Source organism: Oryzias melastigma, linkage group LG24, assembly GCF_002922805.2.
Source record: "Oryzias melastigma strain HK-1 linkage group LG24, ASM292280v2, whole genome shotgun sequence".
NCBI classification, from domain to species: domain Eukaryota; kingdom Metazoa; phylum Chordata; class Actinopteri; order Beloniformes; family Adrianichthyidae; genus Oryzias; species Oryzias melastigma.
Genome location: NC_050535.1, coordinates 18,380,051 through 18,394,581, shown reverse-complemented (window position 1 = coordinate 18,394,581; position 14,531 = coordinate 18,380,051). Strand labels below are relative to the sequence as shown.

Here is a 14,531-nt window from a genome sequence, read left to right as displayed (position 1 = left end):
GTGAGAAAACAAACTTCCAACACAACACAAATGCAAAATAACTATATAGGCATTAATATAATAAGGGGAAATAACAAAACTAATATTATGAATTGCTAAATATGGATTTCATTATAATTTATTCCAGTGTGACGGGCCAGATTAAATAGTTGAACCCACCCCTGATATATACCAACATTAAATGTGAATCAATAGTTATGAGGCACAAAAACCAAAAATAAGCCTCCAGTCACCAAATGATGATCTCTTTTTACATCCATCCAGAGGTGCAGCTGTTTAATTTCGGTTGCTGATATTTGGGGGAAGAAAAAGTGAACTTGAGTTGGTTTGCAGTCCTGCAGGTTCCGGAGGCCCCATCAGGACGTCACCCCATTAGGGGTAGACGTTTGGGCAGCTCGACCCCTGTCCCCTCTGCACTGTCTGGGACGGCACTCTGCAGGAGTCCAGCAATAGGCTGTCTTCATGTCTGCTGGTGTTACCCATGTGAATCAAAAAAGGACAATTAGGGGCTTATTAGGGTCCTGGGTAGAGGCACCTCACGGGGCGTCCACTCGCCAGCTTGGCCTCGGCTCTGGGGCGCTGCCGTGGCTCAAAACAGTCAGGGGCATTGTCTCAACTAATTACGCTGAAAGCAGTGGCTCCTTTTTGTGTTGCTGCGGCCATGCCAGTCCGGTTCCCCTCTCCTGCCTAACTGCTCGTCCCCGTCCACCATGGAACTGTGCTAATTAGACGAGAAATGGGCCCGAGTAATTATGTCAATTCTTGTTAGGACCCGCCGCCGTGAGGAATATTATTTGGTCAAAGTTTTTGGTGTTGGGGCCCTTTCTCCCACGTTTCCCACAGTGTTTTCCTCATTACGCCAAGAACACATCTGCACACACAATGGGGGAATGTAGCAGCAACAAACTTCAGAGCATAAATAGATGCACTCACACAGAAATGGAGACTAAAGAATGGCAACAGCATGAAATTATTGCCCTAATTAATGCTTTGTGCGCAGAGAGCAAACTGTTGAGTTACCGGTGGCGCTTTGTTAGGACTGTGAGAGCTTTTTTGTTTCTTCACCCTAATGGGATGTTTTGATCAACGGCTGTTTGGTGACCCAGCTCCTCTTCTTAAATGCCGTGCTCTGGGAAACGGCAATTAGCTAGATTAGGAGAGCCATTTCTGGAGCCTTCAACAAAGACAAAGATGGAGCGGGGACAGACGAGACGGGTCAGGAGCAGGCGATCCGGATCCGTTCCTTCATGTGGACCGAACTGGATCACTCATCCATCGCCAGATGAAGCTGCTTTTGTTTCTAAGGTGCATTTACATTTTGAGATTTAAAACGTGTTTGAAGTTTCATCCATTTTATGATGCCTTTTTTTATGATAATGATGGAAACTGATCAAAGTTTGATCAAAATACCTGAAATTCAATAAGGTATCATTACAAAGCAATATTAGTGTGAATGCTTCTAAGATGCAAAGTATTCACATTATAGTGATTTTCCTGCTGGTTTCCATGCGTTTTTCGGCAAGTAAAAACGTACTCCCACTTTCAGTGATTTCAGCAATCTTCAAAATGTTCAGCTTATTCAGGTCATTATTACTTCTACTTTTGATATTCATAAACTTTATAATTTTTGGAATATCGAGCAAAATATACCCCATATGAAACGAATGGCAAAAATTCTTAAAATGTAGTATTTTAGGTAGATTAGCAACAATCCTTTAAATATATTCATGAGATAGGTTTTCATCTTTTGTAGAAATTTAATTTAAAAAAAAAAACTAGCATTGAGCTGTTATGCTAGCTCATTTAGGTAACCTGGCTAACATTTTTTATGCTATTTTGGAGATTTGCTAATTTTTTAGCAACATGCTAACGTTTTTGACTATTTTGTTATCAACTAGGTTTTTTTTCATTCTAATTTAGAGTTTAGCTTCTGTTTTAGCAACAGACAGATGTTTTTGACTAATTTCATTTACTGAGAAATTTTAGGCAATTTTGGAGTTTAGCTAGTATTTGAGCAAAGAGCTAGCTTCTTTGGCTAATTTGGCATCTATTGAGGTTTTTATGCTAATTTGAGTTTAGCTCATAGTTTAGCTACATGCTAAAGTTTTGGCTAAGTTGTTATCTACTATAAGTTTTTAAGGTTAATTTGGAGTTTAGCTTCTATTTTAGCAACAGGCTAAAGTTTTTGACTAATTTTGTTTACTAATTAATTTTAGGCTATTTTTGGAGATCAGTTCATATTTAAGCAACATGCTAGCTTTTTTTTGGCTAATTATCATCTAGTCAGGCTTTTTGGGATAATTTAGAGTTTAGCTCATATTTAAGTAACACTAAATATTTTTTTTCAAAATTGGGATGTATTGGGGATTTTTAAACAATTTTACTACAATTTTTTTCAGAAATTTAAGTCAACTTCAACGCTCTTTCATTGTTCTTTAATTAAATTTCAATTCTTTTAGTAAATTTAACATTTTGCAAATAGTTTTTGCATTTTCAGCAAAGCCCTTCAGCAAAGAAAGTAAATTGCGTCACCATTTTTAGCAAAATACGAAAATATTTAATTAAAATATTTAAAAATATTGTTTTGTCCTATTAAAATGTAAAAATATAAATACTTTATTTCTGTGATTTACAGTCGGAAATCATGATTTAATGTTCAATTTACTAAAACAAAATTTCTAAATGTTATAGTAACATTTTAGCTGGCCTTCTTAGACCAAATTGTCCTCACCTCTAAAGATGGAAACCTCTATGAGTTTCATGATAAATATGAAGGTGATTTTTTGATGAATCTTTATTTAAGGGAAATACCAAAGTCCTCTAGACTAAGAAGAGAGATCAGAAATAATCTTAGCCATAATCTCTGTATTTGTTTTTCTTTCTTAAATGTGCAGATTCGGCCAATAAATGACTCATTTGCTTCTTGAGCGGTTCCATGGCCAAACTGTCCCTCAGGACATTTGTTGATGTATTTATTCATCTGCGCACATGGCCCATTCACGTCCGCGCGCCCCCGCGTCCACGCAGCGCGTCCCCTCATCTCCATAGCGGCTCCTCCGCCCATTTCCCCGCAGATGTCCAGAAGCGTGCCGCGCATTATCTCCAAACCAATGAAAGTCCGGGCCGATCATTGGAGAAAACGAAAGTTTAAGAAATACCTCTTTGCAGTTCATTCAATTTTAATCTCAAATGTCATTTTCCAAATCAGAATAACTCCACAATAACTCATTTTTTCTCTCCAAACTTGAGTGAATCTGTGCGCTCGTGGTGGGTTCTCGTGCTTAATTACCACCCCAGTGTGTCCTAAATACCCCAAACTGGGACACTATGATGTTTATCATGTGACTAAACCCCTAATGACCAAAGAACAGATGCACAGACATGCCCACAAAGACAAAACGTTTGTAATTAGAATATGCAAATGAGGAGACGGAGTCTGCAAGCGGATCAATAACTTCACTCAATCAAATAATGGAATCATTCATTCATAATGTAACTTTATTTTAGTTTATTTTACATAATCAACTGTTTGGAAACAAATGGATGACATTCAATAATACGATTTAAAATATTCTGTAATTGAAATAAATTAGATGCAAGTTTGTTATTCATTTTTTTCTGAAAATGTAAAGAGAAATAAAGTTTTTGATATCAATTTAGCAGATTTTTTATTTTGTGCAAATTGAAGGCGCAAAACTTTTAAGGATTTCAAAGCATGGATCTATTTATTTATGTGTCATTGAGCTTTTAATTGCACCAACAATCTTTTTCAAACGAACTAAAGACACATAAATACAATTTAAGCTTGTTTTTTATGTCCTCCTAAAAGAACATGCTGAAAACATCATTTTCATTTTCTTTAAATGATCGAGCAAAATTTCTAAATTCGTTCAAATAAAAAGACACTTGTGCAAACATTTTGCTGCTTCCTGCAGAGATTGTATCAAATTGGGCATCTTGAGGAATCAGAGGACATTTATGGGCTCTCCTCTCGCCTGTGATTGGCTGCCGCCTGTTGCTGCCGCTGCATAAAACGCGCTGCAGAGATGAAACGCATCAGATAAGTCGGACTGGAGCGCGTTTTTTCTGGAGAGACGGGAAGATTATTTTCTAAAAACCTGGAGGATCATGACGGGTAAGGAGGAGGTCATCCTTTCGGACTCTGAAAATAAGCAGAGAGTTGCTCCACTCAGCTTCCACGCCGGGTCGCAGCTGCAGCCCCCCGTCTGGAAGATGGCCCCCACGGCGCAGCGGCGCACCGGCTTCGGCATCCAGGAGCTGCTCGGCCTCAACAAGGAGCCGCCGACGGTCACGCCGCGGCGGCCGCTGGAGGCTCTGCCGCCGCGGGCGCACGTCCTGGCCCACAAACCGGGCCTGGGGATGGGTCTGCTGGGCCCGGACGGGGTGCACCCGTTTTACAGCCAGCCTGCGTTTCTGGAGGTGCTGTCCAAAGCGCAGAGCGTGCACCTGCAGCCGCTGCACGCCGCGGCGCACGTGGACGCGCAGATGGACGCGCAGCACTCAGGTGCGAGCTCCGGTGAGTGTTTTGAGGATTAAAAATTGGATATATAAAAATTCACTTTTATTTTATCATTTCGTTAAAAACAGCATATTTCTCTTTCCTGTCAGAGTGGAAAAAATACCACAAAAAGCATCTTACCCAATTAATTAAATGAAATTATAGCTTTCATTTTAGGGAAAAACATTTACATAAAAATACAGGCCTGTAAAATAATTATAACTTATTCAGAAAAATTCATTCGATCCTTTATTTGAACATTTTCTCCTTGATACATCAAAAACCTTTATATTTGAAATATATTTATTATACATCTATTATTGTATTTTTTTTCTCTCAGATTCAGATGATTTAAGCTCCTCTGGAGATCAGAAATTCTCTTCATCCTCCATGAGTCAAAGCAAGAAAAGAAAGAAAAGGAGACACAGGTGACTTTTACAATTACAATTACACTTTTTTCTGACAATATGATTGTAATGACAATGCTGTTTTGAATTTAACGTCAGCATAAATGTATTTAATTGTTATGAAATTAATATTTCTCTTTTTTCTGTTTCTGTTTAAATTAAATCTGATTACAATGTTTTTAATGCTCCATTGAATTTAGATTTTTTATAGTTTTATGTTTTTTCATTTATAATTGCCGTTTTTGTTTTATTAATGTCTTTTAAAGAGTATTTTTTATTTTTTTTCATTTGACTTTTCAATTATTGGCAATTTGTTTTTGTTGTTTTATGAAAAAATGTATCTTTAGTATTAAAAATGCAAGAAAATAACTAATAAATTGGATTTTATTAAATGTAAAGTGGGGCAAAAATACATTTTAAGAATAAAAAAAACTGTCTAATTCAAATGTGTCTTTTAGAAAACACATAAATGTGTATAAATGTGTTTGTTAATGGCTTAAACGGACAAAAGGGAATAAGAGAACAGTGAAACCTGAAAAATTCTTGTAATTTTGGTTGATTTTCAGGACTATTTTTACATCGTATCAGCTGGAGGAGCTGGAGAAAGCCTTTAACGAAGCTCATTATCCAGATGTGTACGCTCGAGAAATGCTCTCCATAAAGACGGAGCTGCCAGAGGACAGGATACAGGTGCGAACAGGTTCCTTCCCCGTCCACTCTCATCATCCAGACACTGTAACAACCAGTTTCTGGTGGTTGACTGTATCAGTCGTGCTCCTCACAGGGAGGGGCAGGCCTGAAATGAAATGATAACTGCATATAAATTAATTAGCAGAGGCCTGCAGGCTGAGCAGAGGGGTGCGCCTGAGCATTTTAATTTCCCGTGATATTTGAGCGCCTGCCTCCCATCGACCAGGTCTGGAAATTAACTTGTTTTTCAATCAGCTTCTTTGCCCCCCCCTCCACAGGTCACCTCTCACAGGAAGCAAACGACAGGCACGAGTCGTGCACACTCACACTCTGGCAGCGAGGGGAAAAAGGCTTGATTGCTCATCTGGGACTCATCTTTTTTATGAAATAGAGGTTACAGTCAGATCTACCTGAATAGCTTTTGAGGCTTTGATCCATTTTAATTCCTGCTCATGCACCAGCACGTGCACACACGTTTGTTTTTTTTATTTTTGCAAGACAGGCTGCTCTATAGGCCTCACCTTGTGTCAAAAGATTTTAGTCTCTTCACAGTAATTCCTCAGTGCTGCCAATATGCAGTCCCCATAACACCATAAAAACAAAAACACTAGTCTTCCCAATACAAATCTCCACGGATGATTTTTTTTTTCTTTACTCATCTATATTCACGAAACCATTACCAAGCAGTGGAAATCAATTTCCCCAGCTGAGGAACCAGAGGCCACACAATAACACACGGATGAAGCACAGACGGAGGATGCTTGTACACTGCAACAGTTCTGCAAGGGTTCCTGTAGGGTCTTAAAAAGTCTTAAAAGAATTAAATTTATGAATTTGAAAATAATATTTTAAAAAGTCTTTAATTTGTTAAAAATGGTGCTGCTTGAAACTTCTCTGTTTCACATTACATGTCAAAATTTAGACATTTTAAGTAAAATTCCTTCAAAAAATTCAAAAATTAAATTAAAATAAAATGCACAATTATTTTGATCAAATTATGTAAATAAAAAGCAGGAGAACTTGTTGTTACGCACCAATACACTGAATGTCCACCGCTGATTTGAAAAAAGAAAGAGATAACTTCTAAAGCAGGGGTGTCAAACTCAATCGTACAAGGGACCAAAATCCAAAACACACTTTGGTCGAACAGGATACACATTTTTTGAACACTCTAAAACCAAATTTTTAAAAATGTAAAACTGTAACTTTTTAACATGATTATGGACTAGCTATAGCATTACCTGTGATGATGCTAGTGTGAATGTTGTAATCTGAATTTGGCTGCTGAAGATGCTGAAATTGATAGCTAAAAATGCTGAAGGTAATTGCCAGCTAAAATATTAGCTAAATGCCAAATTAGCCTAAAAAAATTATCTCAGCCAAAACAGCTAGCATGTACCTAAAAAAATACCTAAACTCCAAAATAGCTTAAGAAGCCAAAACAGCTAGCGTGTAAATGTTATCCTAACTCCAAAACAGTCAAAAAAGCTTAAATAGAAAAGCCTAAATTAGCCAAAACCGCTAGCATGTAGCTGAAATACCTAAACTCCAAAACAGCCTAAAAAATCTTAGTAAATACCAAAAGAGTCCAAAAAGCTAGCAGAAGGCTAATTTTTAAATCTTTAGAACCGTAACTAAAGGAAGGAATATTATTCCAGCATAAATCAACTTTAAAACCTAAAGCTTAAATAACTTTCAATATTTTACTCTTCATAAAATATATTTTGTCAAAATTATACAAGTTAGAAATAAGTGCAAGATAACATCGGGCCATTAATAACAGTAAAATAAAATGATCTGGAGGGCCGGATCCGGCCCCCGGGCCTTGACTTTGCTTTTTAATCTAACCCTGCTCAAAACACCTGCGTTTGATAACCGTCATCATCAGGCTTCTGCTGAGCCTGATGATGAGCTGAATCAGGTGTGCATAAGCAGGGCAACATGGAAAACATGCAGGACAGTGTGCCCCGAGGACCAGGGTTGGGAAACACTGGTCTAAAGCATCATGACACAGACCACAAACAACAAGATAAGAAGCTGGAGTTTTGATCATAAATGAAAAATAATGAATAAAATGGGAAATAGACTAAGAAATCAGTCTTAATTTTTGACATGCATTGTCTTAAAAAGGTCCTAAAAAGTCTTAAATTTAAGCTGAAGAGACTTGTAGGAACCCCGTCTGTGGATGCGTTTGTGTTAGTTGTGCAGTTAGTTAGTTGGGTAGTTAGTTTAGTTGTTAACAATCTGGTTTGGTTTAATTTCTGAAGTCAAATTCTAAAAAGAACCAAAAATCTTGCAGTTCCAGCTTACAATCATTTGGGGGCGCTATAGCCTGAAAAGAGGTCTGACCAGGACAGAAAAAGAAAGAAAACGTAAACTTCCACTTGCCTTCTTATTGGGCATTATTTGGCAACCTCACCTCCTTTGTGAGTTCTGCTTCAAGCTTTTTGTCAAGAGAATCTGGCAGAAAAATATGGCGCTCGAAAATTAATTGCCGGAAGTCCCTCCCCCAGCTGGAGCCGGTCACAAAAAACAGCATAAACTGCAAATCATTGGGTGAGTCCTCACCCGGAACCCTCAGTTTTAAGCTTTCAACCTTTTTCCCATTTCTTTCCTCTTTTTCTAGCATTTTGCCAACTTTTTCTCCAGAGGTAAACAGGTGTAGTTATACAAATTTGAAAACTTGTTAATATTAATTGAAAGAAATAAAAAGATGAACGTTCTCTGTCCCATTTGAAGCTCATCTTGCACACTAAAATGTTAAACAGTTAATAGTTTAAAAGCTGATAGTCCTGATAAGTTTTTAAAATATCATTTTTGAAAGGGTTTCCTAAAGTTTCCACGAGCCCAACCGGCTAAAGTTGCAAAATGTCCACTTCCGGTTAGAGATTGTCTCTGGCGCCTTCTCGCGTGTGACCAGAGACCTCTCGCTTTTTAACCTCAAAGATTCCACAGACAAAATGCTCTGAACTATAAGAGGAAACTAGCATTGTTGGAGATCACAAACCTACAAGTGTGGAAGTGGCTTATAGAGGCTGAAAACTGATGTCCAAAAACATTAGCCAGCAAATTTAAGAGGTTAAAGACCCACTCCGATAAAAATTGTGTTTTTAACCAGTTTGTGTGGCGTTTGAGGACATACATATATATATATATATATATATATATATATATATAATTTGGCTTAAAACTGAAAATTGTGGTGAATCTGGAGCAGACAAAAAAAATGCAGTTTGAAGAAGATCGTATGTGCGACAGAAAATATACAGATAGTTATGGGTGACGGGAAGGGGAGGTGGGATCGCTCCATCCCAACGGTCCCGCCCAAAATTCAGAGTCAAATTTCTGATGAGCTTTTGCCGCTCTGCAGAAGTTATGTCCTTGAAAACTACAGTTTTTTTATTTTTTATTTTGGTTTCAGGCAGCAGGTTTATTAGTTCAAACAGGAACTAAGCACAGCTAAAAGTGCACAAAGCTCAGTGGCCTTGTGGTAGAGTGTCCGCCCTGAGATTGGAAGGTCGTGGGTTCAAATCCCGGCCGAGTCATACCAAAGACTTTAAAAATGGGACCCAGTGCCTCCCTGCTTGACACTCAGCATTAAGGAGTTGGACTGGTGGGTTAAACCACCAAATGGTTCCCGAGCGCGGCTGTGTCTGCAGCTCACCGCTCCCCCAGGGGATGGGTCAAATGCGGAGAACAAATTTCAAACACTTAGGTGCGTGACAAATAGTGGGACTTTAAAGCTAAATCAGGGTCAGACAGGCAGAGGTCAATCGCGAGCATCCAAGAAGAGACTAGAGTTGTCAGAGTCCAGGTGAGGGTCAGGGCAGGCAGCAAGCAAACAGATGAAGATCAGGTCCAGATAGAAACGCTCAGTACTGCAGGCAGGATGGTACAAACAATACTTCACACTGAGTGAGGCTCTGTGCTTATGTGTTCTGTGGGTGATTGGGAATGAGAGTCAGTTGAAAGGGGAGTGTGCGCTGGGACTGCTGGGAGATGTAGTGTCCTCAGTACTCTGGAGATGTCTTCCGCCAGTGACCAGAGTGGTGAATCCTAAAAACAGTAGATCAAAAGATGACCAGAGTGGGGAATTAATGAGGAACTACTTTAAAAATGCTTTAAAAGCCTGATGATTCTTTATTATTCTCCTGGAAATCCAACTTTTCAAAACCTAAAGATAGATCCTCAAGTAACACACCTATGATGGTCATTGTTTGCAGGTTTGGTTTCAGAACCGCAGAGCCAAGTGGAGGAAAAGGGAGAAGTGCTGGGGGCGCAGCAGCGTGATGGCGGAGTACGGCCTGTATGGAGCCATGGTCCGTCACTCCATCCCACTGCCGGAATCCATCCTCAAGTCGGCCAAGGAGGGAGTCACGGACTCTTACGCTCCGTGGTTACTGGGTACAGTAAGATCATCTGTTGTGACATGACAAGAAGTCCCCTTCTGTATTATGAAAATCCTGTTTTTTGAGTTTTTAACATGTATTTACAGCATTTTTCTTACAAAAGAGAACAAATGTAATAAGAAATCATTTCGAGATTTTGGAAAGAGACGTCAGATCAACATGAAAAATGGCTTTTTAATACATTTATGTTGTGGGATTTTGATTAAAAACTTCATTATCATAATTAAAACTCTATTTTAAAATAGAAAAAATTGTCATAGGTAGAGTTTAAACTGTTAGAGCTTATTACAACGTTACTTTATACTAAAGAGGAAAGGTTTATTTCGTTCCAAACAAAGACACACAAAAATACAATACATTAAACAATTTCAACATGCATACTTTGTTTGTTTTAAGGTTTATATTTAAAGCATTTACCCCCAAACAGAAACTAAACTTGAATCTTCTACAGAATCTATTTTTTCAAGAATGCTATGCACCAAATTCTTAAAATATTGCTGCTACTTTAAAAAAAAAACATTAATTAAGTCTATTCCACAATTTCTCCACCCTCACAGATCAGCCAAAGCTTCTTTTATTCATAATAACATCTTGTTCTCTAAATTGTCATAAATGCAACAACCAATGAGGTGTATTTGCGTACAGTTATGGTAAGCTTTGAACAATTCTACAGTTTCTGGTTGAAAAACAGAAAATACTCTGAAGCTTATGCTGATTTCAGGCAGGAGGCGGCTCAAGAAGGACGATCTGTCAATAAAATGTAGGAGTCGATAAAGTGATAATCCCACTTCATCAGCACAGATTAACTTGGGTGTTCTCTCTGAACTCATGTCAATTGATTTGTTTAGATCAATACAGTAACTTCAATTCAATATTAGATGCTCTCTTCTGTTGCCCCCCAAGCTTGTAATGTTTCCGGCTGACGTTCTTCTCTTTTTTTCCCATCAGGTATGCACAAGAAGTCTGTAGAAACATCTCAGCCATCCACAGGGAAGCCCTGCAGTCTCACCCCGCCGCCGCCACCGGTGCAGGAGCTTGACGAAGCAGTGCACGCTGAGAAGCAGAAACAGAGCAAACACGCCAGCTCTCCGATATCCAAAGAGGAACTGCGGGAAAACAGTATCGCCGTTCTGCGGGCGAAGGCACTGGAACACAACGCCAAGATGCTCGGGAGCGTTTCTGAGAAAACAAACGACCACGCAACGCAGAAAGAGGAGGCGGAGGATGAGCTGGCGGAGCAGGAGATGGCCGAGGAAAAGAACTGACTCCAAAGTCCCTTCAGTTGGTTAATCTTAAACTGTTCAACCACTTGACTGTAAAGCTACGTCAACACTGCCCTCTGCAACGCATCCACTTCCAGTGAACAGTCTATGTAAACACTAGGAAAGTTTTCACAAACGTGTGTCCATTGAGCGTGTGTTGAAAGTTAGAGCAGGTCAGACTGACCAATCAGGGACTCGGATTTAGTGGTGACGGAAGGATGCTGTCAAATCAGGATCAGCTTCAAGTGAACGAAAAAACGGATTACAAACTTGAAAAATAGATGTTGTAACTGAAACAAAAAAATTGTAAAATTTGAAAAAAGAAAAACTGAAAATTTAATCGAAAAAAAAAATGTTTTGAAAATTTGAGAAAAAAAATACTGAAAACTTGAAATGCTTTTTTTAAATTTGAAAAGGAAAAAAATTTGAAAACTTGAAATAAAAAAAACTACAGATGCAAAAAAATTACTGACGGAAAACTATTTTTCGGGTAGCCAATGAGCTCAAAGCTCTGCCCCCATGTAAAATTAATCTCAGCTCAGCAGTGAAAACTTGAAAAGCAGAACTGAAACTGTAAACTGAGGACTGAAAGTGAAGACTAAAAAATATATATACATTTCAATTTTTCACTATTTTTTCTGTTTCAAATTTTTGACATTTACTTAAAGTTTTCAGTATTGTTTTCACATTTTCAATTTTTTTTCAAATTTTCAATTTTTTTTTATTTTCATTTTTTTTCTTCAAATTTTAAGGATTTTTTTTTTCAAATTTCCAATTTCTTTTCTGTTTTCAAATTTCCAATATTTTTTTTCCAGTTACAATATAATTTTTTCAACTTTTCAATCTGATCCTGATTTGAGCCCATAGGCATCCCTCTTATTTCATGGAACCTTTTGAAAATTAATCATGGAGGAGAAATGAATAATTCCAGTTTATGCCCAAATCTATCAGACTCGTGAAAGAAAAAGCCTGGAGCATGTTTCGCACCAAGCGTCTATAACTGTTGGTGACGGATGTGCGTATGGGGTCACATCAGGATCTGCTTCAAGTGAACGATAAAACAGATGGAAATTTAATAAACAGACCGTTAAGCTAATGAGCTCAAAGCTCCGCCCCATGTAAAATTAGGATCAGCTCATCAGTGAAAACTCTGAATTGAAGCTGAAATCAGAAAACTGAAAGTGAAGATTCAGAAAAAGAAAGTCGAAAATTCAAAACAGCAGCTGTTACTGATGGATACATTATTTTCCAATTGGTAATTTTACATTTATAGTTTTTTTATTCAAATTTTCTGTATTTTTTTTCAACTCTACAATAAATTGTTGACATTTTCAGGTTTTATTTAAAGTTTTCAATTTTGTTTTTCATTTTTTTTATTTATTTATTTTTTGTTTACAATGTATTGTTTCCAATTTTTAAAAAATCTGTTACAATTCTGTTTTTTCATTCACTTTAAGCAGATCCTGATTTTACCCCATACGCTCACTGGTAAACAGTAGAAGAAGAAGCCCCTCCCTGTCTATCCAGTGTGAACACTGAGGACTAAACGGGGGTTCAAGAAGCCCCATTTAGCCCATTCTGGAATGAACATCACTTGCCTGGTGTGTCCATAGCTCATATTTATACTTGGAAAAAACTTTCTCTTTGACTCAATTAGCAAAGATCATTTACTGTAGGGTTGTGTTTACATTTTTTTATTTCATTCTATTGAATCCGATCTTAAATTATAACACTCAAAGATTTTCCCTTCATGCCATTTTTCGTACTTCTATGATAGAAAACTGCCTCAATGTTACTTTTCAATTGCTACATTAACTTAAGTTCCACCTTATAACCACAAACTATATAAAATCTATTATTTCAAAACCCAAGAAAATTGGTTTAATTTGTTGAAGTTTGAAAAATAAACCAATACTGAATTGAGTTTTTTATGGAAATGTTCTGTTAATCTGAATTGAGAACAGTGGCTGCAGTGTGCTGCCATCATTGAATGTAGTAAAAAATCTCCTTTTGTGGTTGCTTTAGCACAAAATAGTGACTTTCAAATTGAGTCAGATCAAAACTGTGGTCTTTCTTGGGTTGAATCTAAGGAAAATGCAGACATGCTTTTAAAGACACAGGATCAAAGTCTGCAGTCCTAAAGCATCTTTGAAGACTTTTCAAAAGCTGAGAAAAGTTTCATTTGATCTTCGAATCTTGGATGACAGCTGGCTCCTGAAAACTGTTGGTACCAAATCCTGTAAAAAAGCGCTATGAACTGTCATGTACATTATGTATAGGTGTTTGATGGTTAACACAAACTGTTACGTGTTTTTCTCTGTATGAATGTATGTGTAGTCAAATTAAAAGTTAATTTTATTTAAAATTCAAATGGTTTGCTGAATATTTTTTGTCCTAACACGCACAGTACAAGACTCCATTGTATTCAGTTGGAGATTGGCCCATCCTTTGCTTTATGCGACTGTGTCAACTGTTCTGGAAGGCTTTCCACAGATGCAGGAGTGTGAATATAATCAACCATTTAAGGACTCAGCTTTGGGCACGGGACATTTTCCGTGGCTAGATCAGAGTAGAAATAAACATTCAAGATGGCCGCTCAATGCAAGGATTTTCGTCCTGAACTTCCATCCATTTCCTGGAAACTGTCCCAGTTACTGTTGGGCGAAGGCGGGATACACCCTGGACAGATCACCAGCCCGTCACAGAGCTCATTGTGCTGGATGGACGGCTACGGTAGCTTATATGTATATATATAGCTTAGCGAGCTAGTGAGCTCTGCTCCCCAGGTTCTGACAGAGCTGATAGCGATCTCTATTGTCCAGGCGCCCGGCAGATCTAGCGAGGTCTACTACCTAGTCCAGGGGTCTGCAACCTGCGGTCCAGATCCACATGTGGTTCTTTTATCTCTCCATGGTGGCTCCTTGGTCAAACATAAAATAAGTCACGGAGACTGATGATCCAGCCATGTCGACCATTGGAGTCAGCAGCTCCCTACTAATGGCTGCCAAACCAATACTACCTAAAGAAAACAAAAGCCCGCAAACTAAGACTACCAAGATCCAACCCCAAACTAAAATAACAAAACCCAGCAGTGTAAAACTGCTGAGGACAAAAAAAATCCCATTTTGAGAGATGCTAGGTTCTTTTTATATTTTTGCTTGTGCCAAAAAGAGACATAATTTATATTTATTGTAAAAAAAAAGGTTAAAGAGGGTTATGAATGGAAATCAACATTTCTTAAAGG

General features: G+C 38.1%; 1 protein-coding gene across 1 annotated transcript; it reads left to right on the top strand.

The window, feature by feature from the left end:
- Window positions 1-3,998: 3,998 nt before the first annotated feature.
- LOC112158212 (visual system homeobox 2) lies at window positions 3,999-11,637 on the top strand. Its single transcript, XM_024291458.2, has 5 exons — window positions 3,999-4,537; window positions 4,860-4,947; window positions 5,493-5,616; window positions 9,840-10,020; window positions 10,974-11,637. The coding sequence occupies exons 1-5, from the start codon at window positions 4,129-4,131 to the stop codon at window positions 11,288-11,290; spliced, it is 1,119 nt and encodes a 372-aa protein (XP_024147226.1). The 5' UTR covers window positions 3,999-4,128; the 3' UTR covers window positions 11,291-11,637.
- Window positions 11,638-14,531: the final 2,894 nt, after the last annotated feature.